Raw genomic sequence first — 25516 nt, forward strand, 5'->3', positions numbered from 1 at the left:
AGACAGTACTTGCCCCAGGTGCAACTTACATTTCAAGCGACCCGACCTTTTAGGTAAGATAGTAACCTCCCGCACATCGATGGTTCAGGCATTTCGCGGATAGAGCATTCTGACCGCCGAACCTTCGTAGATCGGCACATGGCTCGCCACCGACGGAAAGACGAGGAGGCCGGCGGCGAAGGGTTGGGAGTGGTTGAGACGAGGAAGAGACTCTGGCGCGATGTCGACGGCAATGTCGTGACCAAAAGACCAACTCAAACCGCTGCTGCTCGTCGGGCGGCCCAGAAGGCGCAAGCCATCAATGCAAACACGCTGGGTCAGCAAACCGCGGTGGATGGTTTCGACTCTCAAAAGGGCCTCCATATCGAGCCACTGTCACCACCCAGATCGATGCAGAGCGCGAGATCAATGCAGAGCGCCGAACCGATGGACCACCTCTCCCACCAACTGCCCGACTTCGACAACAGCGACCACAGCTTCGTGGAACCGGTGTCGGGGCCTGACTTGTTTGATTTCCTGGCCAACTCGTCCTGGGGCTCTCAGCCCTCCGACATGAACATCCAGATGGATGCGCCCTTTGACGACATGTTTAACCCTGACACAGGTGAGATGATCGCTCCGTATAAGCCGTCGTCAATCGTGACTGACCTCCCCTCTAGCAAGTTCATTCAACATGCCCTTTACCACCATGAGCAATTACAATTGGCTGTTTGACATTGGTGATAGCACAAAGACTGCAGCAGCTACACAGCTATCCTGTGATTTGCCTGCCGTAACTCAAAAGGCTACTCCTGGCCCCAACTTGCAGAGCCTCCCTTTCCAGCAGACAAGCCAGAGTGGCACTGATACATTCAGCTCCGACATGGAGACGAAAGGAAATTCGACATCAACATCTCCATTCTATCAACAAAAGGCATTGCAACCGACGCAGAACTCGGTACAACCCTCAGAGTTCTATCGGTTTGATTCTTCATCCACGCAGGCAGCGAGCATGAATGCCTATGCGTCACCTTCTTTTCTGGAAACCCACGAGGGCCTGAACTCCTGTTCAGAGACAAACTCTACAGCTCCCACTTCAATCTCTCATGAAGAATGTATACGGGAGGACATGCAGGACCAACCTCCAAAGCCCCCTCATCGTCCCAAAAATACACCTCCATCGCCCTTCGACCCCGAGCTGTTCCTGACTAGCCGATCTCGCACAAACAGGCCGACCATGGACGATATTTCACGCAATGAGATCTTGGACCTGTTGATGAGTGCTCGGCCAAGAACTCCAGATGGCTCAGGCATTTCGCGAGATCATCCGCTCTTGTCCCTCTCTTGCCTGCAAACCTATCTCGATCTTTTCTTCTCTCAATTCAATGTCACCTACCCACTTCTACACCAGGCAACTTTCGACCCCTCCCAAACGGAACCGCTGCTCCTTTTGGCAGTCATACTGCTCGGTGCCACTTATAGCGAAAAGGCCATCCACCGGCTAGCTGTTTGCATCCACGATGTCCTGAGAGCCCAGATCTTCCAACATTCGGCTTTCTCAGCGACTCCCGAACTGTGGCTGCTGCAGACCATCTTGCTTGTGGAATGCTTTGGGAAAAGTAGAGCCGGCCAAAAACAGCATGATATGGCCCATCTGTTTCACGGTCTTCTGATCAAGTAAGTCAAAATAATGCATCCCATCTCGAGACGTGGGATTTACTAACACCTCCGCCTTTAGCCTGATCCGGAGAAGTGATTGCCAGACTGTGCGACAGCCCAGTGTCGGGGAAATCTCCGGCGATCTCGAAGCCGACTGGCGCAGAGCGATTGATGTTGAGCTTCGAAAAAGGTATGATCGCTCATTGTATCTGGTGTACCGGCCTCTGCTAAACCCTGCCAGACTTGCCTTCCTCTGTTTCCTCTGGGACACTCAGCACGCCTTACTGTTTTCACAGTCGCTATGTATGTCTTCGTTCGAACTACGGACCACGCTGCCGTGCAGTCAAGCCATGTGGGAAGCGAGCACTGCCGAAGATTGGTGGAAGCAGGCGAGAAAAGAAACTCAGATTCCCTATCTGTCTGTCTTGAAAGCCTACATGAATCCGGATTCAGGCGCGCAAGTACCCGAGTTGAACGCCTTGTCCCGACTCCTCGTTCTTCATGGCTTGATGTCGATCCAATGGGACTTTAAGCGTCGAGATCAAACCTCTCTGGGTAAGTGCATCCACTTTGGATCGACGATTTCTTTCCATCCCTCTTCTCACACAGGGACAACTGACTGATTTATTTGTTGCAAAGGTGACGGCTCCTCCGACCCACAACGATGGCAAGACCGACTGGCCCAGTCCTACAATGCGTGGAAAGCCGACTTCGACACGTACTGCATGAACATGATGCTCTCCCTGAACGACAGCCCATCGAAACGGGCCGAATTCACGCGCTTCAGCACGGCGACGGTGGCAATCTACCACGCGGCTCACATCACGCTGAACGTCGAAATCCTCGACCTCCAGATCTACGCGGGCGCACGCCACATCATCGGCCGACCCGTCACACGAGCCGACTACGAACGGTCACGACGCATCGTGAAAGCCTGGGCCAAACCGCACGACGGCGGTAGCTCAACGACGCCGGCAGCTAAAGCAGCCTGGCACGCCGCGCACCTCCTGCGCGACGGCATCATGAACCTCGACAACTGGGATGTCAACAATGCCTTCCACTATCCCTGGTGCTTGTACCTCTCGACCCTCACCTGCTGGGCTTTCCACTACGCCAATGTGGACGACAAGTCGCCAGATCCCCCGCCGCGCCACGCCCAAGCTGTCCCTGCCCCTGCCTCTGTCACTGGCTCGGTCTCAGACCGTGGTGCAGCCGACAGTGTCATGTGGCACGCCAAAGCCGAAATGAATGCTTTGGTGAGCGGCATGACCAGCGTGGTGCCGGAGACTCTTTGGCGTGTTCTAGGAAAGCATTCGACGTCGGGATTGATCACGGTTATGTCAACTCATTTGGCCAATATTCGCTGGGCGGTCATCCACGAGGGAATGAAGGTTTTGAGAGGTCTTGTGCCAGAACCTTCTCCGGGCGCGTAGGATGCATAATTGAAGTAAGGCTGGGACCAGAGCAGATTAGAAATGCAACACTTTTAATGGAGGACATACACAAATGCTCATTCTTACGACGATACACCGCGTTCACGCGCCCTGTATTACCCATGGAGGTCGCAGGTCATTTTGGCCGTTTCTGCCGACAAGTCATCTGATCAAGAACAGTGTCGCGTACTCCTAGCTATCTCCCCCGTTCATCAGACAGTTTCCCAACAACCAAAGCGTCATTGTGAGTTTGCCCTTGCAGAGCCAGAATTTTCCCTACTCACTCGGTCTCCCTGTGCGGCAGGAAATCTTCTAAACTCCGTTAAGGCACCGAGCACGGCCCAGCTTTGTGAGCACGGCCCACGACCATATTAATAGCCGTGGGGCGGGATGTGCTGTGGCCTCTGTCGTGAAGTGATAGGACGCGAGTGAGAAGGTGATGGACCAGACTGCCGATAAGGACGAAAGGCTGCCAGGTGCCCGGTACAGTCCCAACAAGGACCGTCTTTTCCCTCCCCCACTTTTGAGGTTGGCCCCGGCACAGTGACAGCCTCCTGCCTGATCGCCCACTCCATGATGAACGAGATCTTCCCAAGCAATCATGTGGCCCTCCCTTGAGGCTGAGAGAAGCCCCCTCTCCCAGAGGGTATGTACATAGTGATGACGGCAGGTCTCGGCCATGGGCAGTAGTCTGGAGGTATCATGTCACCTGCTGCCCAGGCAGGTATGTACATACATACAGTAATGTTTCTTAGTCTGGTCTCAGTAGCACATAAATCGGTTGTGTCTAGTTAAACAAGCTCGTACATCAATCGGTACACAAGTTATTGCACCTTGTCTCATGCAAGCCCATCATCCACGCATCCATCATACAGGGTGATTTGGCATTTTGTACAACCGATAGTCTTCGACCACCCGTCCTTTTTATAAATTCCAACAAGTGCAAGAGTTTCTGCTGTGCTCTACAGTGAACGCTTCTTTCGAACACTGATTACCCAAGCCGGAGATACCAAGTCACTTGGTCGATACGAAAAAGACCAGCAACACCATGACCATCGCTTCTGCACCCCCGATCCTAGACTTCAGCGGTAAGTTGATTGACGACGGTGTACAGGAACTGGCTGGCTGCCCACAAAATCGAGGATGATTGCTGATATGATATGTGTTGTTTCTGTCTTTAGCTTTCTATGGAGACGATGAAGCGGCCAAAGAAAAACTGATCAACGAGGTCCGAGAGTGTTGTTTGCACAACGGCTTCTTCCAGATCACCGGCCATCAAGTGCCGGAAGAGTTGCAGCAAGCAGTCTTGAATAACATCAAGCGGTTCTTCGCTCTTCCGCAAGAAGAGAAAGACAAGATTCTCAAAGGTACGTGCGAAGAGAGAGTTCGACCCGCCAATTCTTATTGTTCATTGGACCTTTGTGATCGTGTGTATTTGTGTTCATGTAGCTGACCAAAGACTGTCCGTTCTCAAGATAAAAACACCTGGAACCGAGGCTACGAGAAGATCGGATCTCAGATTCTCGAGGTCGGCACAGCCCCCGATCTCAAAGAAGGTCTGTACATCGGCGAGGACATCTCGAAAGACCACCCGTACTTCGTGCACAAGAAGCTCAACAGCGGACCCAATGTGTGGCTCGAAACCATGCCCGGCATCGACGAGTTCAAGGCCGTGACCATGGCCTACTATCAAGCCATGCACGCGCTGGCCCGCGACGTGCTGGCCGTTATCGCGCAGACCTTGGATCTCGATCCATCCTATTTCAAAGACTTCACCACCGACGCCGTGGCCACATTGCGATGTCTCCACTACCCACCCCAGCCCGCCGACTCGGACGAGAAGATCTCGCGAGGCATCGGGGCGCACACGGATTTTGGTGCCATCACGCTGCTGATGCAGGATGAGGTGGATGGTCTGCAGGTTTACGAGAAGACCACCAACGAGTGGCTGGATGTGCGTGATACCCCCATTTTCCCTCTTCTTGTTCACCTCATGAACGGAACAATCCATCAACCACCTGCATTCCTGCCGTTCACTCCCGGGCTAAGCAACTCTAACGCTGTGTGATGTATCTAGGTCGCACCAACTCGAGGAGCCTACGTTGTCAACCTGGGGAATGCCTTCATGCGTTGGTCCAACGACAGGTACATCAGCAACCTGCACCGAGTCATCAACAAGTCAGGAAAAGAACGATATTCGATCCCCTTCTTCTTCAGCGGCAACCCGGACTACATCATTGAATGTCTACCCAACTGCCGCGAGCAGGGCCAGCCGGCCAAATACCCGCCGATCACTGTGGAGGAAGCCGTCAAGTCAAGCTACCAGCAGAGTTACGCGGCAGCAGAAGTGTTCAAGAAAACCACCGCGGCCCCTGTGGCTGTCTCCTCAACTGCGATAGTGGCTTAGTGTTCAAACGATGTGTAATGGCTCTTCAAGATGGATATGTGAACGGTTGATAGTAGAAGAGTATTATGGAACACTCGAATTTATACATGCTGTTTGTTCTTCATTTTGATCATCATTGTAGTGATAGGCACTCGAATCTACAGCTTGCAAACCTATATGCGACGGACGATCTGTTATGATCAGTTTGTACAGTTCACAGTCCTCTTCTTTTTCAATCTTCTATCATTTCTAATGGCCAATGGTCATCCTCAGCGGCCACACCGTTGTGCATCGAACACGTTTTATTTGCAGTAGACATTTGAGACACATTACCACGTTGCTGTGTAATGTACCATGGAGAGGACAGTATTTAGTATAGAGAATATCTATCAGTGACGGCGGGGGAGAAGAGAAGGGAAACTGTATTGAAATAGGTATCCTTGGGTACTTCACATGCCAGCTATACTAGTATTAGGCCTTATCTGTCCAAGCCGTCTTCCTTCTTCTTTCTATCCCTTTAGAAACCCCCCATAATATGAATCTAGCCAGGAACAAGCCTCTGCATCCGCTTTGTTGCCGAATCTTCCTATACTTCCCACATATCCGTCTGGTCTGACATTCACAATAGCAATCTCCTGTGGGGAAACACCGCCCAGCCATTTATCCGTGCAGCTGAGCCCGGTTTTGCCATCTTTCAAGTCGTCGAGGTAGAAGGTCCACCGGCTCTTTTGCAACAGATTCGGCAGATCCGAGATCTCCACGGTTGGTTTATCCATCCCTGTCACTGTTGCAAAGGTGAATAGTTGTGAGGCGGCTGTGTAGCGAGCCGGCTGGATGAAATCGTCGGCTTCGACGACACACGGGGTCATATTGGCGTAGGATTTCGTTGCTGCAATGGTCGCACGACCCATGATCGACTTTGTCGACGATATATGGCTGCAGACCGCATTGAGGAATCCCGAAGACAAACGAATGTCTGGGACGAAGAAGTACACCCGAAACTGACCCAGCATGGGGATGTCGAGCTGGATGTCAACCGGGTTTGCGTCGATGTACCGACTGACTGGAGCTGGTGGCATCAATTCACCGGCGCGAATGACGCCCTTGGGAACCTTTTCTGGAAGATTGAGGACGTTCGGGGCGTAGTAGACACCCACACCGGAAATGAAGCCGACATTGGTGGCAAAGTTGTCGGCCAGAGCCTTGGAGTCACCTTCGGAAAAGGCAGCGGCGTGTTCGAAATCAAAGTTGATCAGATCTTGCGCAATCTTCCTCCGCTCGTGTTGGTAGGTTGAGATGAGACTAGGCGTTGAAAGGCCGCGGATGGCCAGATTGAGCTTCCAGGAAAGATTGAATGTGTCGTGCATTGACGTGTTCATTCCTTGAGCAGCTTTGGGAGAATGTGTATGTCCAGCCTAGATGAGTCAATCAATAAATTGCCGTGTTGTCTGTTGAAACAAAGACTCACATCTCCTGTGATGAACACTCGTTCTCTCTCATCGGTGAAGGTGCTCGCTACCCGTTGCCCGACCTTGTACACGCTGAACCATTCTGCACAGATAACCAAGTCAGTTGATGATCCGGCAGGAAACGGTTGGATGCACGAAGTGAAGGCAAAATACATACCAACACTAGTCCAAGTCACGGAAAATGGAGACATGATCTCCTGTGCCTGCTTGATCACGTATTCCTGCGTGGCTTGCGCCGGCACACTGTCGTCCAAAGAACGATCCAGTTCGATATACAGTCTGGTCATGTTTCTCTCACGAGGAATGCACAGGACGGTTCCGGCAGTCTCTGAGTGGATGACAACCTTGCTCCAGAGGTCAGGAAAGTCGGTTTCGATCACACCTATGGGAACAGTCAGATTTCCAAGGGGTCAAGAGCATGTGTGTGACTGCATAGAGACAAACCGTCAATGACTCCCCACTTGGAATTGCTACTCTCTCCAACCATCTGCGCGCCTGGTATGCTCTTTCGGACATTGGAATGGGCGCCATCACAGCCGATCAAATACTTTGTCTTGATCGAGACATTGCATCCGGTCTTGTTGTTATGACAGATGGCATCAATAGGTGCACCGGGAAGATCGTCAGTCACGTAGCGGATGAACGGTGAACTTCGTGCAACTTCGATGCCTCGCTCCTTCATATCTTCGATGAAAATGTCTTCCACCATTCCTTGATGGACAAGAAGAATAAAGGGGTCCTTGACATCTACCTGTTCAGGATAGTGAATCTCCCTCCCGGTCCGGTGCAGAGACTCGGTGGCCGTTGAACTCTAGAGAAGGAAACATATCGTTAGTGTTTGATACAATCTCACTCAGATCGAGTGAACCTTCGTCCCAGTTGCAGTGGAGGAGGCCTACCCAGAAGCATATGTCGTAGATCTTGACGCCTTTCTGGAGGAGGGAGTCTGCCAGTCTCAATTGACGAAAAGTCTCTATCGTCTTCGGTTGAAGGCCATCTGCCCTTCCGGTAGAAGTCTTGTCATCTCGATCATCCACGATTTTCGCCTTGATGCCGTAACGAGCCAGGTTGGATCTATGTGGCAGGTCAGAATCGGTGCCTTGCTGAGGTGCACAGAAGGCTGGAAATAAAGCGCCTACCCCATCATCAATCCTGCAGGGCCAGCGCCGACAATAACGACATCTTCGACGGTTCCATTGTTGCCATGCACGTCATGTCCATTCATGTCGACATCAAAGCCTTCATCGTTGACACCGGGAGACATTGTTGGTGAGACGAGAGATCGGGTACGCTTCATTCGTCCTTTATGTTTCTACTAGGATCGTCGGGAAAGGCTGGATTTTAAAGATATCTCGCTCGCAGCAAACGGTCTGCTCAACGGGCAACACGGTCCTTGTCAGGTGACTGACTGTGGAATCGATTATCCGCATCTCATACTGCGTATACCATCCATGAGTCGGGCCGGTTTGGGCAGAACGGGTTGGAGTGATGCGGCCTGGATGGTTGTACGGTGAGTTCAGTCAAAGTGGGCGAGAACGACCATTCCCCACTCTTGCCCGGGAAGCTTTGCCGCAGAGAAAAGGGTTGATCATCGAGTCACTTTGTGAAGGGTGCTCGGGCCTGGTGTTGTACGAGTACGAATCCACCTCCACAGTCACAATCAGAACCACAGCCACCCTTATCGGAGTCTTAGACATTGTGTCAGCATTGGCTGATATGCGAGAAGAGTCAAGAGGAAACAGCGTCAAAGCGGAAAAACTGGCTCTGTGACAGTGGCATCTTGGTCAGAGATGCAGACCAAGCCATGGACCGAGATTGTGCGGGAGAAGTGTGAGATTCGAAGCAGACTTGTCGAGAAGTACCAAGGCCCTGTCAATGGCGAGGAACCCGAGGAAAGCACTTCATCCGATAGAACGTGTACTTAAGGAATTTACGGAAAAGTTAAAGGCTACCGGCTACAAGATTATTATTTGGGATAGCTCAGGCTATAGAGAATACGTCGAGATTATAGTAAGGAAGACCTTTATTTCGAAAAGGGCGTAATACTAACCTTTAGAATAGGATTTATTCTATACCGCCGACAGAGGTAAAAATATTCGTCGAGAGGTCGAGGCCGGAGGAGAACCGTATATTCCTTATATCGAAGCCTTAGTTAACCGCGGTTATGTAATATCGGTATATAAGTACTGGCAGCTTAATAATCGTAAAGTTAAGGCTTAGTAGGCATATAACTACAAATAGAATTTGACGAAATGGCCGCTCTCCGGGCGTAACGTGGACGTGATCCTAATGCCAACTTCTATGCCACACGTAGCGGTGCCGTACCGAATATATCGGTAGGCTAGATACACTGAGGTCTGGAACTTCCTGGACTATACTGCGCTCTTATTCCCTACTAGGACCGTGGAAAAGCAGATAGACAAGTTTCCAACGGAGCAGTATAAGCCCCGTAATGACTACGACGCCTAGAATTAGAAGGTCTATAACCTAGAGACGATGTGAGGATATCCCGTGGGACTGTAGATAGTCGGACACAGATTTGAAGAGGAAAAGGTTCTCGGAGCTGCTGCGGTTATAGATAAACTACTCATGGTATAGCATAGATTCAGTCAACCACATACAGATCACTGCCTGCCCACAGACAAAAGACCGTGTGCTTTACCACTTTGTCACTCCACCATCGACGCAAACATCCTGCCCAGTCATGTATGAGCTCGCGTCACTGGCCAGGAAGACACACGCCCCTCTGATATCGTCCGGGGTTGCCACTCTGCCGTTCATGATCTCGTCTTTCCACGATCCCAAAAGATCGGGGAACTAGAATGTCAGCATGATGTCTTCTTCTCTAATTTGCAGCTTATGCCTTACCGGTGCAGTCATCTCCGTTCTCACGTAACCTGGAGATATTGAATTCACTCTGATGCCCTGGAAAGGGGGGTCAGCAAACCATTGTCTTGTCAACTGCTGGGGGATGGCCAGTACACACATATTTATTTAGCTCGGCCGCGATGGCTGGGCACATGGCCCTCACAGCCCCCTTGGTCCCACAGTACGCGCTGCTCAACTGACTCCTGATTGCCATGTAGCTGGCGATACTGGCCACCAGGATGATACTGCCGCACTTTGAGCCGTTCTCGATCATCTGCTTTGCGGCCAGCTGAGCGGTGTAGTAGACACCCGTCACATTGACCGACAGCAGTTTCTGATACTCCTCATAAGGAGTGTCGAGAAAGGCAAGGTTTCGGTTGATTCCAGCACAGGGGACACAGATGTCGAGTTTTCCACCGAAATCGGCCTTGAAGGTCGCAAAGCCTTGCGTTAGACTTTCCAAGCTTCCGACGTCCACCCTATCCTCGTATCAGTTTCGCTCTTCATGCAAATCTCCATACGGTGATAAGAAATTCAAGCACAATAGGGGTACTCACTTGTAATATTGTGTTCGGACTCCGTACGTCTTCTCGATTTCGAAGAAGGCTTCGACGGGATCCAGGATGTCGAAAATGGCGACATTAGCTCCAGCTTCTGCGAGACCTTGTGCAAACGCAAGACCACAGCCTCGTGCACCTCCGGTAACCAGCGCGGTTCGACCTTTGAGAGAAAACTACACCAGGGTTAGCCATAAATGGACATTCTATTCATCAACCACGATCTGGGAGGAAAGAACACCCACTCGGCTCATCTTCAACGTCACGTGCAAGGCTGTCGGCTTCGAAGGAGGTCACAACGACAACGAGATCAATCACACTTGGAAAAGATCTTGCTTGTAGAGTTTATCCTCAGCGACAAATAAGTGAAGGCATGGTTGGGTCCATTAGGCGGCCTCGGCGGCTACTTTTCTCAACAAAGACGCTTGCAAGGCTGCCGGCACAGTGGACTTGCGTCCCCATTTTTGAGCATCAGCCCTAGAGTTTCGGGTCATCGAACGCTCGTCCCTCTTATCTGCATCACGGAAATCGTCAAAGCGGAGCGAATCCTCAAATAACGCCCAACTCCGGGTACACTTGCATTCTCCAATTTTGACGGGTTGACCACCTTTCTGATAGGCAGATCTTCGAAACCGTCTGTCAGAAGCCGATAAAGAGTAGATAACATTAATGACGAAACGCGAGCCACACTTCTCTGATAGCACTGGACACTACCACATCATTGCTTCAGGAGCCTTACCTGCAGCGTCTTATTCGGAATATCAGCTCCGAGATTCGAGGGGCGGCGACGACTCTTCCAACACGGAATTGCTGCAGTGCTCTGTCTATCGGCGATGGGAAAGAAACGAGTTTTGGTCACTTACGGAGTTGACATTGACGCCGTCGCCGGATGGCTGGGATCGTATGGCGGAGAAGATTCAACCAGTGATATCAGCAGAGGTAAGGGTGTACTGTTTCTTTTGAATGTCATCCCGTTTGTTTACCTTGATCTCGACAGGTCTCTTCGCCGGCACGCATGGAACGCGACGCCTTCTCAAGTTGTTTGAAAAGTACAACATCAAAGCAACCTGGTTTATCCCGGGACACAGCCTCGAGACGTTTCCGGAAGAATGCGCTATGGTTCGGGACGCCGGCCACGAGATTGGACTTCATGGATACTCACACGAAAATCCGTCAGACATGACGTTCGAGCAGCAAAAGGACGTTCTCGACAAGACGTTCCGCTTGCTGACCGACTTCTGCGGCAAGCCACCGCGAGGCAGTGTTGCCCCTTGGTGGGAAGTCAGCGAGGCTGGCACAGAGCTCTTGCTCAGCTACGGGATCGAGTATGATCATTCCATGGGCCATGAGGACTGTCAGATGTACTGGCTTCGGGCCGGCGACACGTGGACCAAGATCGACTACAACAAGCAGGCCAAAGAGTGGATGAAGCCTCTTGTTTACGGCAAAATGACCGGGCTGGTTGAGATCCCTGGATCGTGGTACATAGACGACTTGCCGCCCATGATGTTCATCAAAAACTCTGCCAACAGTCACGGCTGGGTGAACCCGAGAGACATTGAGGACATCTGGAAGGTATGCACCCCTGCATTTTGTTCTGATTCCAATTCTTGATGTCTAATCGCTCTGTTTCTGCAGGACCATTTTGACTACTACTACCGGGAATTCGACGAGTTTGTATTCCCAATGACCATCCACCCGGACGTTTCAGGTCGACCACATGTTTTGCTTATGCACGAAAGGTGAGCTTCCCTATAGCCCCCCTCTCACGTGTCTCTATCTATCTTGCTTAGGGGCTGACTCGAGCTTCTTCTTCTCAGGATCATCGAATACATCAACAAGCATGAAGGCGTTGAATGGGTTACGATGGAGCAGATGTGCGACGATTTTAAGAGCAAAAACACGCCCCCGGAAGGCGCCCTGATGCCGGCTCCGGCAGGAGAGATCTTGAAGAATCCTCCATTGCTGAGCTGAAGTGGTGACTGGGCATTCAAGCACCCCGTAATTGGATGCATATCTAATTCTTGCAAGGAGCGAGCAGGCGATGGTCTTCATTCATCAATATGAACTATATCCCTGCAAAATCCATCATAGTATGGCTTGATATATCAACGATCATCATTTCTACAACCTGCCTCTCATAGAACTATCTTCTTTCCACAGTCCCCCCTTCCCGCCTCGCCCCAGTATGATGCTCAGCATGACGCTCTTGGACACCGTACATCGTCCCCAACAAATGTCGTGACCGTCCCCCACTCTTGGTGCCGAATCTCAACGAGGGGGCGATAAGCCCCAGCACAGACCGCCCACTTTTCAAACCCTGCTACACAACAGCCCACGGTGCCACCCGGCCCTGTACGCGATTGATGGTACTCTATTGTGTAAGTATGGACCTCACGAGATGTATGGGTCGACTGATGATTGGGAAGTGTGATGTCAGCACATGATCGGTCGACCACTTTGACAGCCGTGAGAATAGGCTAGAAATCGCGTACAAACATTTTCTACATTAGGCAGTTTCGTGCTCAACGACACTTAGGACTATCGACTCCTCAACACACGAACACGGACCGTCATATTTGGAGACATTGAATTTCCCTCCTTTGGTTTCTTCTCATCGATTTTCCGGACTGTTTCGATAAACATCTACGTGGCCTTCTCCGACAGTGAAGGCTTACTCCATCAACGATAGTGCCTGATAGTGTTTAGCATTCCGTCAAACAGGACCTAGGCTGCAGCATCGGCGACTGGGGGATACAGCCAAAGGTCAAACCCTGTTCGCAATGTCTAGCTCTACACAAAGCAAGACACCCATCCACAGAGACCCATCCACGCGACTGTATGTCATCGTCGTCGGGGCTGGCCTCGGAGGCATCGGCGCTGCCATCTCCCTGCTCCTCGCCGGGCACAGTGTCAGGATCCTAGAGGCTTCGTCGGAGATCGGGGAAGTCGGTGCGGGCATCCAGATCCTGCCCAACTCTTCACGGGTGCTGCAATCATGGGGCCTCCGGGAACGACTGGAGGAGTACGCCACCAAGCCGTCGCGAGTCAACATGCGCGGGTGGAAGGGGAATCTGATCTCGTACCTCGACACTGAAGAGTCAGCGGCAAAGTATCCCGGCACATTCTACTGGGACTTTCACCGGGCGAATCTGCATCGCGTACTCCTGGAGCGCGCAGTCGAATTAGGCGCCGAGATCACAACGCAGGCCCGGGTGGTGGACGTGCGGATTCCCGGCGGCGACAGCGCCCAGACTGCAACGGTGGTGTGCCAATCCGGCAACGAGTATGTGGCCGACCTCGTGGTCGGGGCCGACGGGATCAATTCGCGGCTGAGGGAAATCCTCGTGGGACGAGCAGACCCGCCCATCCCGACAGGCGATCTGGCGTACCGGCTACTGCTGTCCACGGCGGACATGCTGAAGGACCCCGAACTGGCCTCGTTCGTGCAGGAGCCGCAGGTGAATTACTGGCTCGGCCCCGACGCCCATGCGGTCAACTATGTGCTTCGTGGTGGGGAGCTATTCAACATGGTCCTGCTGGTGCCGGACGACATGCCCCCGGGGAGCGCCAACACGCTGGCAGGCGATGTGGAAGAAATGCGCGCGCTGTACAAAGACTGGGATCCGCGGATACCGAAGCTACTGGCGCTGTGCGAGTCGGTATATAAATGGCGGTTGCAGATTCGCGTGGGCATGGATTGCTGGAGCCATCCTTCGGGAACGCTGACCATGCTCGGCGACGCAGTACACGCCACGCTGCCGTATCTGGCCTCGGGCGCGGGCATGTGTCTCGAAGACGCTGCCGTGCTGGGCGAGTTGTTTTCCCGGGCGCCAGACCCCAAGAATCCAGAAGTCAAGAAACAGCTTCTAGACCTATACGAGAGATGTCGAAAGGACAGGACCGAGATGATAGTCAAACGTGGCAATCTCCAACAATACCTCTATCATTTGCACGACGGACCCGAGCAACAAGAGCGGGATCGAAAAATGGCCGCGAAGGAGCCCGGCGAGGCGTTGGCCTGGAGAGATTCTGAGCTTGCGCCGGTGCTGCTGGGATATCAAGTCGAGAAAGACGTGAGTAGCCGATGGGACATATTGACAACGCTCTAGCTAACAAAGGTGCAGGTCGACCGATACTGGCCTCCTCCATGTCTTCAGGACCGGGCCGGTGGCTCCGCATCGTCAGCTGTAGCCTCTAGGTTATGATGAACATGGCAGGTGCTGATGAAGGTGACCAACCGAGACAGCTAAATGCCGCCGCCCTCTTCTCAAGATGTCTTTGGTCAGCAAGATTCGGCAAACCGGTTCCAGCAGGCGTATCGTCCAAGCTCTGAGACGTCTAGTTGCTTGGGGATCTGAGCAGCCTGCTGATACAACATCAGGTATGGAGGACATGCTTGAGTATGAAGTCTTCCTCAAGCTCAAGTAGAGCGTAGGCGCTGACCTCCCTCCATCATCGCTTCACCAGCCGCCAAGGTGGTCTGATTTACCGAGTACGTCTCATGGCGCTGGTGTAAGTCTTTTTTTCTGCACTTGACTTTGTATTTCGTCAATTATCACGACACCCGGCCGTCTTGATATATTTGACACAAGTAAGTATGGCTGATATAACACGCCTGCGACCAAAACTTGTGATACTACGTACTCTATAAGGCCGTAGCCGATCACCAGTCCATCTTCTGTCCAACAAATCCTTCGCTCAGCTCCCATAGCTTTTGCGCGTCCACTTCATCGACAGCATATGGGGGAGCACGCCCGAATCGGCAGTCGTTAAGCCAGTAGCCACTTCCATCACTTCCGGGCTTGTCCAATTTCGGATCCAGCGCAGCAACCAGCGAAGTGCTTGCAGCCTGGGGTTGCGTCTTCCAAAAGAAACCCTGCGACTCCCTCGACTTGGTGGCTTTTTCCAACCAATCTTGATCGGTCGTCCTCGACAACTCGCTTCGCGTCTCTCCGGGATGTAAAGAGAGACTCAAAATCCCATATTTGTCGTAGAGCTTCTGGGTTAAGCCGACAGAAAATAGAATGTTACAAGTCTTGCTATGTCCATAGGCCGCCATGGGAATATAGCTGAGATGTTCATCCGCAGCCAGACCGCCACCACGGAGGAACTCGGCATTCGGCTTCTCTTTCTCTGGGAGTTCCGATGTCGGTTTGCTGAAATTCATGTCACTGGCACGGAGAGCCGAGAGATATGTCGCAACGCTGCTGACGTTCACAATGCGAACAGAGGCCTTCGGGGAGTTCTTGGCTGCAGTGATAAGCTTGGGCATTATCAAGTTGGTCAAGAGGAAGTGCCCCATGTGATTGGTGGCGAGATGCATCTCGATTCCTTCTGGGCTGAGCTTACGCTCAGGGATATTCATGACCCCAGCATTGTTGATGACAAGATCAATCGTCGGAACGTCTGCCCAGCCCAGGACGGCGGATGCCCCTTTCCTGACCGACTCTTGCGCGCTCAGATCGACCTGGAGCAGGCGGTAGTCGATATTAGGGTACTCTGAGCTTAGAGCATCAATACACTCCTGAACCTTTGTTGCTGAACGACCGGTCAAGATGAGGCAGCGCGGTGATTGAGACGCCAAGGCTTGCGCAGTGGCGAAACCGATCCCCCGTTTATTGACGCCGGTGATGACAATGGTGCGGTCTTTGATGCCAGATGCAAACGCAGTGGCAACCGTGGACGCGTCCGTCTTCCCGTCAAACTCGCTGTGAGTGACAGAAGTCATGGTCGTACTGTTGTTTCACACCTTCGGGCAGGACGAACAAATCGAGTACGCAATGATAATGCTTCAGGGCAGTTCCTGGACTTGACAGATTTGGAAGTTTGAAGAATCTTGGGTCAGGTCTCCAGAGCAGCAGATTTCCGCAGTTCTTATACCTTGCTGTGCCCTTCTCTGACCTCGGCCTGCCTTGTTTCGTCCACCGTGAGGATGGGTGGAGAAGTTGTCGACATGACTCATGTAAGACTTCTCTCTTCTGTCAATTCGTGTGCTCGGAGTTGCTCGATCCTAAGTGGTTCCTTCAAATCATCTCTGGTAGTCTTCGGCGGTTGTGATCGATCGATTGCGAACAGTGGCTCCAAAGCCCATGTGCGTCGTTGCGAATGGATGGGTTCTCTGATATCTGATTGATAGTAGTTCTCGACAAGGCCAGCGAATAGAATTGCAATAAATGCGAACGGACCAATCATAGCAAGATACTAAGTACTAGTGCTTTGTAAGTTTAGTGGATGGACTTGCCAAGACTTGACCCCTCTGCTGGCAGGAGCCACTCTCAACTTGTGGAATTCAGGTTTTGGTCCGACCATGATTCCTGCCCAATCTTTGTAAACTATTTACCTTACTGTGCACAAGACCTACGTACACGAAGACTTGGGCAATACTACCTCTTAGTAGTGCAAAGCGGGTGACAGGATCACTCGATGATGAAACTCTTAGTCCATTCTCCAAAAGGGCAAATTGGACTGACGTAGCACCTCTCGCTGGTGGTCGCTCCCATTCGAAATCACTCCAGTACTATGTGCCAGGAGTTTGTCACGACAGGGACGACTGAACAGGCATGCCTGTGGTTATCCTCGGCCAGACTCGGCAGAAGCTGCGCAAAACCAAAACAGGCTGCCGTACCTGCAAGTAAGTGTGATCTGCCCCAGTCTCTTACTCCGGGTGAGAGTCACCAGGCTTACACAAGCAATGCTTCTAGGATCCGAAAGGTAAAATGCGACGAGGCTCGACCATCATGTCGTCGCTGTCTGTCGACCGGTCGGGCTTGCGACGGGTACGGCATCTGGGGTGGTGGCCAGCATCGAGCTAGTCAGCGGTCTTCACGCCACACTGATATTCCCCCTTCAACAGAAAAGCAGCTCTCGTTGCAGCAAGACAGAGAAGGCATCCATGCTGCCGCATTCAGACACATTCCTCTCCACACCATCTCGTGGGACGAGCACATGTGCATGGAATGGTTTTTCCATAGGTCGCTTCGCAAACTTCCAGGGACGTTCGCGCTGGCTTTTTGGCATAACCTGTTGCCGCAAGCAAGCGTCTCTGAGTCCGTTGTGCTCCATGCTGTGCTAGCGCTCGGATCTGTCCATAGGAGACAAGCGCTCTGCGATGTGACACCTACCGGATCACAGGGGGCTAACACAGCAGAATCATTCACGCTGCAACAGTACATCCGTGCGACCAGTGGCCTTCGACATCGAATCGAGAATCAAAGCGGATGTTCTGTCAAGGTGGCACTCATCGTCTGTGCAATCTTCGTCCATCTCGAGTATATGCGAGGCTGCTACCAGACCGCGCTGACTCATCTTGGACATGGAATGATGTTGCTCGAGGAGGCGCTCGGCAAGGCAGAAGGTGGCCGTGACATTGTCGACGAGTGGATAATGCAGACCTTCACCAGTCTGCTCATCCAGGCGAAACTCTTTGGGCAGACCGTCCGTCAGCCCCGTTTACTTGCCCAAATTGAACCGCTCAACGATGTGTTCCACTCCGTCAACCATGCCCGACAGAGCCTGGAGCACGTGTTTTTCCGGATTTTCAGCCTGATAGCTGAAAATCAACACCAACATTGCTCGGAGTCGGGGCCGGCTCATCGACCGATCGATCCAATTTCTCAGGTCAACGACGCCCGTACGACCATTCAGATCGAGCTTGACAACTGGCTGCTAGCATATAAGGTAGCCACTCGAAGTGGCGAAGCAGCTGGCAGCCCGGCTCCGGGTTCAGCTCTTGAGCGTTTCTCCTGGAGACTTCTACATCTATATCACACTTTGGCCTGCGTGATGGTTGATGAGTGCGAGCAGTCTACATTTACCGATATTTCGTCTGTATCCCAATCATCTGTCACCTCCACTTCGCCGAGTGCCATGATATCCCACTCGCCAGTCTCATCAAACTTTTCCACGACCTTGCACCAGCTTCAGTGTCACTGTGATTCGGCGGAAAACGTGAAGGACGACACGGTCACACCTTCCTTCCATTCGATCCTGGCCGAATGCAAATTCCTATTCAAGCTCGTCCTCGGACCTTCCATTCAGTCGTTGGTCCCTCATCGCACGCCCTCCGACCAAGACCAGTCAAACGCAATAGCCGATATAGGCTGGATCCCACCGCTCTACTACACCGCAATTCGCGGTCGCGAAGCCGACGTCAGGAGAGAAGCCATTCGATTGTTGCGCCTGGTTCCGCACAGAGAAGGGATATGGGATTCCCTGCTAGCTGCAGCAGTCGCCGAAAAAATCATCGATGTCGAGCAAGCTGCTTGTGACGAGGGTCTATGCAAGTGCGAGATGCGCGCCCAGTACGAGTGTAGTGAAGAAGACACGGACCTGGCTGTACAGCTGACGCCCGGTCAGTGTATAGGCGTGGAGGAGATGCATGTTCAACTGCCCGAGGGAATCCATGGCAGCCTGGTCTTGGATTACAGGATACGCAGGCAGTGTGGAAACTGCTGCACTCAAGGCCGAAGCTGCTATAAACTGAGCCTTAAACGGTGGGATTACTAGACCTAATAGCACCCCATCCTCTCCAACTACTTAGTACCTAATACTAGTAGGTAGTAGGTAGGTACCTAGTACTTTATAGTAGTAAGTAGCAACGAAAGTTTTAATCTAGTTTTAATCTAGTTTCAATCTGGTTTCAATCTAGTTTCGATCTGGTTTTAATCTGGTTTCGATCTGGTTTCGATACTTAGTATCCTAGTAGTAGGCTTGATCTCTAGGGAGAGTACTATAGTGCCCAAGGCCTAGAGTTCAAATCAGTATAGATACTGTATTAAGCATCTTCGGAGCCTCTAGAGAGTATCTAGTACTTCTCTATTTAGCTTCGAGCTTTAATATAGCTTCGAGTTTTACTAGCTTCGAGCTCTTAAATAGATTCGAGCGCTTTAATAGCTTCGAGTTCTACTAGCTTCAAGTTCTATTATAGATTCGAGCTTTTTATACAATAGCTTTAAGCTTCGAGTTCTATTATAGCTTTAAGCTTCTTAATAGACTCTTTTAATTTACCTTCTTTTAAGACTATTATATTTTAAAAATTAAGGTTTACGCTAAAAGCGGATAACTCGGCTAAGCTCTAACTCTCTAACTAGCTACGCTATAAAGCTGATAATTTTTTTTAAGTACAAAACTTAATATTTTAGATACAGAAGCTATCTCTATTAGTACTATAATCTAATACTAGGACTTAGTAAAAATAGACTTGAAAGTTTTGAAAAATATATATATATCACTACGAAGCTCGAAGCTAGTTCGAAGCTAAGCAGTCCGAAGCTCGAGAATTCTCAGCGATTTAAGGACTTCTCGGAGAAGCTTCCGAGAAGCTTCCGAGAAGTATCGCAGAAGACTCCGAAGCTATCTCGATACGGTATCTATACTGATTTAAACTTAAGGGGGTGGGCACGGTAGTACACCGAAGTTCTCGGTTAGCCGGGTATAGTCAGGTATTACATTAGGTAGGTACTAATTTCAGTGAGATACGCTAAGGTAGTAGGGCTGAGTAAGTTGCTCTAAGCCACTAGGTACCTCGTACTAGGACTTTCACGAATGGAACTTGCGCCAATATCGTCCAGTACCGGCCGGTACCTACTAGTACTACCTACCTAAGTACATGTTGGAGGAGTCCTGAGATCTGCTCGAAGTTTGACTTAAGTAGCCTGGACTCGGGAGGATCTTTGTTCGGCTTCAGTTCTCGGATTTATCGGTATCGTCCCCTGGAGCCTCTCCTGTTGAACCCTCGGCCCCATTCACGCAAATCGTTCAGGCTAACATTTAGGGATTTGATTGTTTCGTCTCGCTCTTGCACTCGGACTTCAAGGGTTTGAATCCGTTGCTCCAACTCATCTTCCACCAACCTGCCTGAAACCCCATGCGCCAAGAGTCGTCGAGAAAGCTTTCGCGCCAGATCCAGGGTGAATTCACCGCCACGACCGAAGAGAGTCTCAAAGCTGCCATGCAGGAGCGAAGTGTAATTTGCTGCAGCAAATTGAGACAAGAGTTTGCGCATGGGTTCTTCGCCGTCTCCAGTGGCATCGATGTTGTCATAGGCGAATTCGATGATCTCCCCGAGCTCTTCTCTGGCATATTTGACCGAGCAGTCAATTTTCCTCAGGGTGACTATCATCCGTTGGAGGGCCAGGTCTTGCAGTCCACGTAGGAAATGATATTTTCCGAAGCTGTAGACTTCCACATGAGCCAGCAAAGGCTCGCGATAGGAGAAGCTGTGAATGGGAAACTCTTCCTCCTCGAAAAGACCGGCTGCGGTTTTGTATGTAGTCGTGACGGGTGGAAGTCCAACACAGGTACCAAGAGGAGTCAACGGCCGTTGGCTGCATGAATCGAGAATCGCATTCTGGAGCTCCAGGTCTTCAACATCTGAGTAATCTGGTTCTGGTGGGGGTTCCGGCGCGGCTTCTGCTTCCGCCAGAGGTTCGACGGCTTCATTGCTTTCCTCGATTTCTCCATACTGACCTGCAACGGATTGGGTGTCTTCTCTTACTTTAGGGTCTTGGCCATCCACGATATTGTCTGCCTCTTCTGACCGTACTGAACCTTCTCGCCGTATTGGGTCCGGACTTGTGTAGTCTCGGAGGTAGAGCCATGTCAGGACGCGCTCGACTGTTGGGGTACTTGTATGAGTCCAATCAATACAACCTTCTGAGGACTCCCTCCAGCCTGGCTCGGCCAGTTTTTGAAGTGATGGCGAGCCAGATTCGGACAAGATTGCTTTGTGAACAGCAAGTTCTCGACGCTCCTTTCCCGCATAAATTGTGACAGTGCCGCTTTGGAAAAACCTGAGCTCGGGTAAGTACGTGGACAAGGGAAGAGACAGAGAGCAATACTTCTCAAACGTCGTCAGAAGCTCCATTGTTTATCGTACTAGTTTGACACGGCCTCTAAGTGGTCGGCAGCCGAAGGAGGCTTTCCAGCCTGACTTTGACAAGAGTGGAGTAGGCACCAAGGCACTTACTACTGGTGGAGAGGGTGGATGGAGAGAGAGGAAGAGGGAAGGGACGGAGAGGGTGGAGAGAGAGAGAGAAAGGGTGGCTTGTAGGTCATCCTTGAAATACGGGGTAGAAACCCCCGACAGCTACTAGGTACGTACTAAAAGGTACCAGTACTACTAAGTACTAACTACCTAGGTAGGGATACTAAGTATCCCAAAAGCCATCTTTTAGGCTGAAGTGCAGTCAACAGTCTTTCTCTGTACTTAGTTAGTACCTGATTCCACAGCCAGTAGTACTAGTGTACCTATAAGTTTATATGACAAGGTATCGTTCTGCTGGCATAGTTCAAGATTGATTTTCACTAGTTGCAGGAGCAAATAAATGATTGACCTGTCTGTCATCCAAGACATACTTGTGCCGCGAAGCTTGAGATATCATCCCCCGGAACTGGCAGTGGCCGGCCATTTCCTCTCGGCGTACAAGGGAGATCGGTGCTTCAAGTTCTCGCGACAAAACTTTGCGGCCAGCTTCCGTCGGAGAGTGCCGCTCCTGCCTTTAGTGTGTGATACTACCTACTACTCTCTACGTAAGGGTACTACTGTAGCAAGGCTCGTCCTGCATGCCTTCCAAAGTTGCCAATCAATATGGCAACGGGTTAGTACTAACTCCTTATTACAGGGGACATGAGGCAATCGTGAAGAGGTCATGACAACACTGAGCAACCTCATCTCCGGCCTGAATCATGCTTTACTAAAGTGGTAGGAAACCTCATCCATGACTGGAGAACTCCATTGGCAAACTGACACCAGGAAAACCGCGATGACCACAACGGCGACACGACGGATCACCTGCGAAAGAGCCAAAGAATCCAGGAGACTCAGAGTTGTCAGTTCCAGAACCTTAATACCAATCCATGGCCGAATGACACAACTGACCACGCGCTGTATACCAGTAGCTGACCGACAGAGCCAGCCCTTCGCAAGAACCCGCGATCTGAAGAGCCGCAAGCTGCGAACCAGCAACGAACAGCAAGAAGAGGTGGAACACAGGAGGTCATCGCAGAGACCAGCAGTAAAGCTAGTACCAATGTTTCCGAGAGATGCCCTCCCCCATTCATCTCTCAGGCGGCCGGGATAAAGAGAAGACAAGACCCTCACACGACCCGACCCTCATACAGCCGAAGCTAAAGCCGAAACCGCAGTGGACGAGTCGGCGCCTCGCCAAACAGCCCGAGGAGGTGCTACTAAAAGAACTCAACCTGAGGACGGCTTGCAAGACGTCTCGGAAGCTAAGGTGGAACAGAAGCCGTACGACCCTCAAAACTGTCCCCATGACTTCTCGCTGCATACCAGTACCACATCTCTGAGAACACTGGCGAGGAAAATGAACTCATCACGGCGTTTCATACTACTTAAGTTCCATCCCAACACTCTTCTGGCACCAACGCCATCTACCCCCATAATATACACAAAGCTGTCCAGATACAAATGTTATGTATGGCATGGTACTTATCCATGCCGAGCTACGCATCGAAGCCACCGTTAACCGTCTATCAACGCTAAAGTTTGTATGCAGCGCGGAGCTAAACTTCGCGGCATGTAACAACGGTTTTTTTTTAAATCTAGTTCTAATCTAGCTGTTATCTCAGGCACCCAAACACTCATCTCCGACATGTTACCGCCAGACAACGAGGACTCGCTCTCTGTCTCTTTGCAGTGACTCGGTACACGGGACCTTCAAGTTCCCTGGACCGATGTTATCTTGATGGCGGTGGGTGGATGGATCGTCCCAATCTTCGTCCCAGACCCCTATGCGCCTATACTCCTCGTTAAACGCGCCGGACAGCTGTCACGAATAACGGGAAAATGCTACCGAAGCAAGATCGACCTCGAAGAAAAACCTAAGTCACATTATCACGACGTCTCCAAACCTCTTTGTCACGGCCATGGGTCCCCTATCGTGTTGCTCTTCACCTTCTACGCAGCAACCGTATATGGAACCCTCTACATGCTTTTTGATGCGTATCCGGTGGTGTACGAGTGAGGCCCAGGCTGGAACGCTGGGGTTGGAGGTCTGCCGTTCATCGGAGTCATGGTCGGCATTGGCATGTTCAAGTTTCTACACCATTCAAGTCAATCGACAGTACGGTCCGAGTGCAGGAGAGGTACGGCGGATTCGCAACTCCCGAGGCCCGGCTCTCACCTGTATGGTCTCTGCCATAACCATTTCTTCTACAACACTATTTTACTAACTCAGTCAGTCATAGCTGCGGATATGGCCGGGACCAAGAAGGTCCCCAGGCTCTGCAGGCACCTGGACAGGTCACCGTTAGGCCACACCTAACAGGCGCGACTGGTGCCAGAGTGGCTTGCCCATCAGTTGGGGACCGTGCACCAAGTGCCATCTAGGCGAGTCCCACCCACCTAAAAATTCTTCACTACTACTCAAAAACACTTACTCGTACTTAATGGATCGATCTAATATTCCAGGTGGCCTCCATCAAATTGACCATGAGCTCAAGATCGAGATTCAAGGACTCGAGCACTCTTCCGTATCGCGTACACGGGGTTGCCGCTCGCAAGCGAATCCAAGATGATGGAGCTCTCACTTTCGTCCACATCTCTCATCCTGAAGACATCAAGCAAAAAGGGGCCCGAAAAGCCGTTCGACGCCATGTCATGGGACGAGTGGGCAGATCTCGCAAGAAGGCCCCTGTGACATTCTCACTCTCGCTGAGGCCTACATCACAAAGCCGCGAGCCTCCTCCTGACAGTCTGTTGCTCACTAACCCACATTGCTTACAGCCATTCGGACCCTATCCCATCAACACCGACTCGCGTGCCCTACAGCTCATTCAATTCAGTAGGTGGCCTCAGTGGCTCTCCGGACAAGTCGGAGGAAGCTGACGGTTGACAGTGCAAACTGAGGGCGACTACCTGTACCGACCTTTCCGATACGAGTGGTTCGTCATGGCCGTCGCAGATACCAGCGCCTTCTACCTGTCGCTAGCAAACGCGGCGCTATTCATGAACCAGATCACCACTGGCAAGCAAGGAGCTACGGAATATAGCGACTGTGCCGAATCTGCCAGGTACTACAGCGAAAGTCTATATCAAGTCACTCGGCGACTTGCGAGCAACACAGAACGCACGAGCGACGGCGTAATCACCACCGTGCTCGGCTTTCTCTGTCATGATGTATGTTGACTTAGGCTTCAAGTCCCCCGATGCAAGACTGACTCCCATGCTTGACAGTCTAGTGTTGGAGCCTGGAAGCGCTGGCGGCTTCATGTTATTGGTCTCGAACGTATCCTACGGCTCCGTGGAGATGTCTCGCACCTTGGTCTAGACGTCGCTCTATTCATCTTGTGGTACGTGGCAACTCTCCAGTCGTCGTACATGCAAATTTCCTGACCATTTGTAGGATGGATGTTGTTGGATCGGTCGTCGATGATTCCAAACCACAAATCCCAATTCTCCCGCAAGTTACCGACACCCAACCCTGTTTCGGAGAGATCAGCTCGTTATTGTACGCTCTCATTCTACCTCTGGAAGACTCATCCGATGATCTGAGGCTGGTAGGCACCGCTCTGAAAAGAGCAGCAAACCTTGCCACTGTAGTGAATCAGAACAGCCACTGCCCTGCATTCTGGAGGGATGGCAAACTGGCTTCCAAACTAATCGGTCCTTTGTCTCACTTCTTGCTGTCGTTTCCCCGACTTCCAGACAAACCCACGGACATATCACCAGAGATCTTATTGAGGGAATTGGTCCGGCTGACCCTTCTTGTAATGATGGCCAGGCTCAAGAAGCAGTTTTCACTGTTATCAGCCGAGACAGACTTATTACATGAAAAGTTCATCGATATTCTATCTTCGACGACGCACGTCTTCACTGCATTTCCCGAGATTGGCCTGTGGGCGATCGTGGCCCTCACCTCACTGTTTCCGACGCAAAGCAACCTAACTCACCAAAAGATCTGCCAGACAATGACGATTTTGAGGATTTCAACAAGCGAAGCTGCCATTGCTCTGGCAAAACAAATTGTCTGGGTTGGGATGTTAATGGACAGCCAAGCCGATGAGTTGGCGGCTGACATCAATCTCAAACTTGACGCGCATGCAGCGAGCGGTGAAAATTCATGAGTTAGCGGGCACAGAAGCCTATGTTAAATGACGACCCATTTCGAATCGAATTTGCGCCTTCATGGTGGCAACCAC

At 51.4% G+C, this 25516-nt stretch overlaps 12 protein-coding genes across 12 annotated transcripts; 8 read left to right on the forward strand and 4 right to left on the reverse strand.

The window, feature by feature from the left end:
• Positions 1–138: 138 nt before the first annotated feature.
• Positions 139–3071, forward strand: A1O1_07578 (uncharacterized protein; the record flags this gene model as incomplete). Its single annotated transcript, XM_007728445.1, has 5 exons — positions 139–604; positions 660–1656; positions 1718–1828; positions 1880–2193; positions 2278–3071. 5 exons carry the CDS (start codon positions 139–141, stop codon positions 3069–3071), a joined length of 2682 nt encoding a protein of 893 aa, XP_007726635.1.
• Positions 3072–4119: 1048 nt separating this feature from the next.
• On the forward strand, positions 4120–5478 carry A1O1_07579 (uncharacterized protein; the record flags this gene model as incomplete). The annotated part of the gene is made up of 4 exons (XM_007728446.1): positions 4120–4159; positions 4253–4438; positions 4547–5025; positions 5149–5478. The coding sequence occupies 4 exons, from the start codon at positions 4120–4122 to the stop codon at positions 5476–5478; spliced, it is 1035 nt and encodes a 344-aa protein (XP_007726636.1).
• A 488-nt stretch (positions 5479–5966) lies between these two features.
• On the reverse strand, positions 5967–8190 carry A1O1_07580 (uncharacterized protein; the record flags this gene model as incomplete). Its single annotated transcript, XM_007728447.1, has 6 exons — positions 5967–6872; positions 6926–7008; positions 7084–7308; positions 7371–7737; positions 7826–8000; positions 8066–8190. 6 exons carry the CDS (start codon positions 8188–8190, stop codon positions 5967–5969), a joined length of 1881 nt encoding a protein of 626 aa, XP_007726637.1.
• A 641-nt stretch (positions 8191–8831) lies between these two features.
• A1O1_07581 (uncharacterized protein) lies at positions 8832–9389 on the forward strand (the record flags this gene model as incomplete). Its single annotated transcript, XM_007728448.1, has 3 exons — positions 8832–8936; positions 8988–9134; positions 9168–9389. Coding segments are annotated over 3 exons (351 nt in total), but the record flags the coding sequence as incomplete, so codon positions are not given.
• A 195-nt stretch (positions 9390–9584) lies between these two features.
• On the reverse strand, positions 9585–10605 carry A1O1_07582 (uncharacterized protein; the record flags this gene model as incomplete). Its single annotated transcript, XM_007728449.1, has 5 exons — positions 9585–9743; positions 9795–9851; positions 9913–10273; positions 10352–10527; positions 10597–10605. The coding sequence occupies 5 exons, from the start codon at positions 10603–10605 to the stop codon at positions 9585–9587; spliced, it is 762 nt and encodes a 253-aa protein (XP_007726639.1).
• A 579-nt stretch (positions 10606–11184) lies between these two features.
• A1O1_07583 (uncharacterized protein) lies at positions 11185–12325 on the forward strand (the record flags this gene model as incomplete). The annotated part of the gene is made up of 4 exons (XM_007728450.1): positions 11185–11290; positions 11349–11926; positions 11990–12093; positions 12172–12325. The coding sequence occupies 4 exons, from the start codon at positions 11185–11187 to the stop codon at positions 12323–12325; spliced, it is 942 nt and encodes a 313-aa protein (XP_007726640.1).
• Positions 12326–13134: 809 nt separating this feature from the next.
• On the forward strand, positions 13135–14559 carry A1O1_07584 (uncharacterized protein; the record flags this gene model as incomplete). The annotated part of the gene is made up of 2 exons (XM_007728451.1): positions 13135–14427; positions 14479–14559. 2 exons carry the CDS (start codon positions 13135–13137, stop codon positions 14557–14559), a joined length of 1374 nt encoding a protein of 457 aa, XP_007726641.1.
• Positions 14560–15017: 458 nt separating this feature from the next.
• On the reverse strand, positions 15018–16082 carry A1O1_07585 (uncharacterized protein; the record flags this gene model as incomplete). Its single annotated transcript, XM_007728452.1, has 1 exon — positions 15018–16082. One exon carries the CDS (start codon positions 16080–16082, stop codon positions 15018–15020), a length of 1065 nt encoding a protein of 354 aa, XP_007726642.1.
• An 832-nt stretch (positions 16083–16914) lies between these two features.
• A1O1_07586 (uncharacterized protein) lies at positions 16915–18859 on the forward strand (the record flags this gene model as incomplete). Its single annotated transcript, XM_007728453.1, has 2 exons — positions 16915–16985; positions 17056–18859. The coding sequence occupies 2 exons, from the start codon at positions 16915–16917 to the stop codon at positions 18857–18859; spliced, it is 1875 nt and encodes a 624-aa protein (XP_007726643.1).
• Positions 18860–20048: 1189 nt separating this feature from the next.
• Positions 20049–21218, reverse strand: A1O1_07587 (uncharacterized protein; the record flags this gene model as incomplete). The annotated part of the gene is made up of 1 exon (XM_007728454.1): positions 20049–21218. The coding sequence occupies one exon, from the start codon at positions 21216–21218 to the stop codon at positions 20049–20051; it is 1170 nt and encodes a 389-aa protein (XP_007726644.1).
• Positions 21219–23028: 1810 nt separating this feature from the next.
• On the forward strand, positions 23029–23397 carry A1O1_07588 (uncharacterized protein). Its single transcript, XM_007728455.1, has one exon. The coding sequence runs from the start codon at positions 23062–23064 to the stop codon at positions 23338–23340; it is 279 nt and encodes a 92-aa protein (XP_007726645.1). The 5' UTR covers positions 23029–23061; the 3' UTR covers positions 23341–23397.
• A 410-nt stretch (positions 23398–23807) lies between these two features.
• Positions 23808–25441, forward strand: A1O1_07589 (uncharacterized protein; the record flags this gene model as incomplete). The annotated part of the gene is made up of 4 exons (XM_007728456.1): positions 23808–24159; positions 24214–24494; positions 24552–24667; positions 24721–25441. The coding sequence occupies 4 exons, from the start codon at positions 23808–23810 to the stop codon at positions 25439–25441; spliced, it is 1470 nt and encodes a 489-aa protein (XP_007726646.1).
• Between the last annotated feature and the right edge of the window lie 75 nt (positions 25442–25516).

This window comes from Capronia coronata, assembly GCF_000585585.1.
Source record: "Capronia coronata CBS 617.96 chromosome Unknown acBCG-supercont1.7, whole genome shotgun sequence".
NCBI lineage: Eukaryota > Fungi > Ascomycota > Eurotiomycetes > Chaetothyriales > Herpotrichiellaceae > Capronia > Capronia coronata.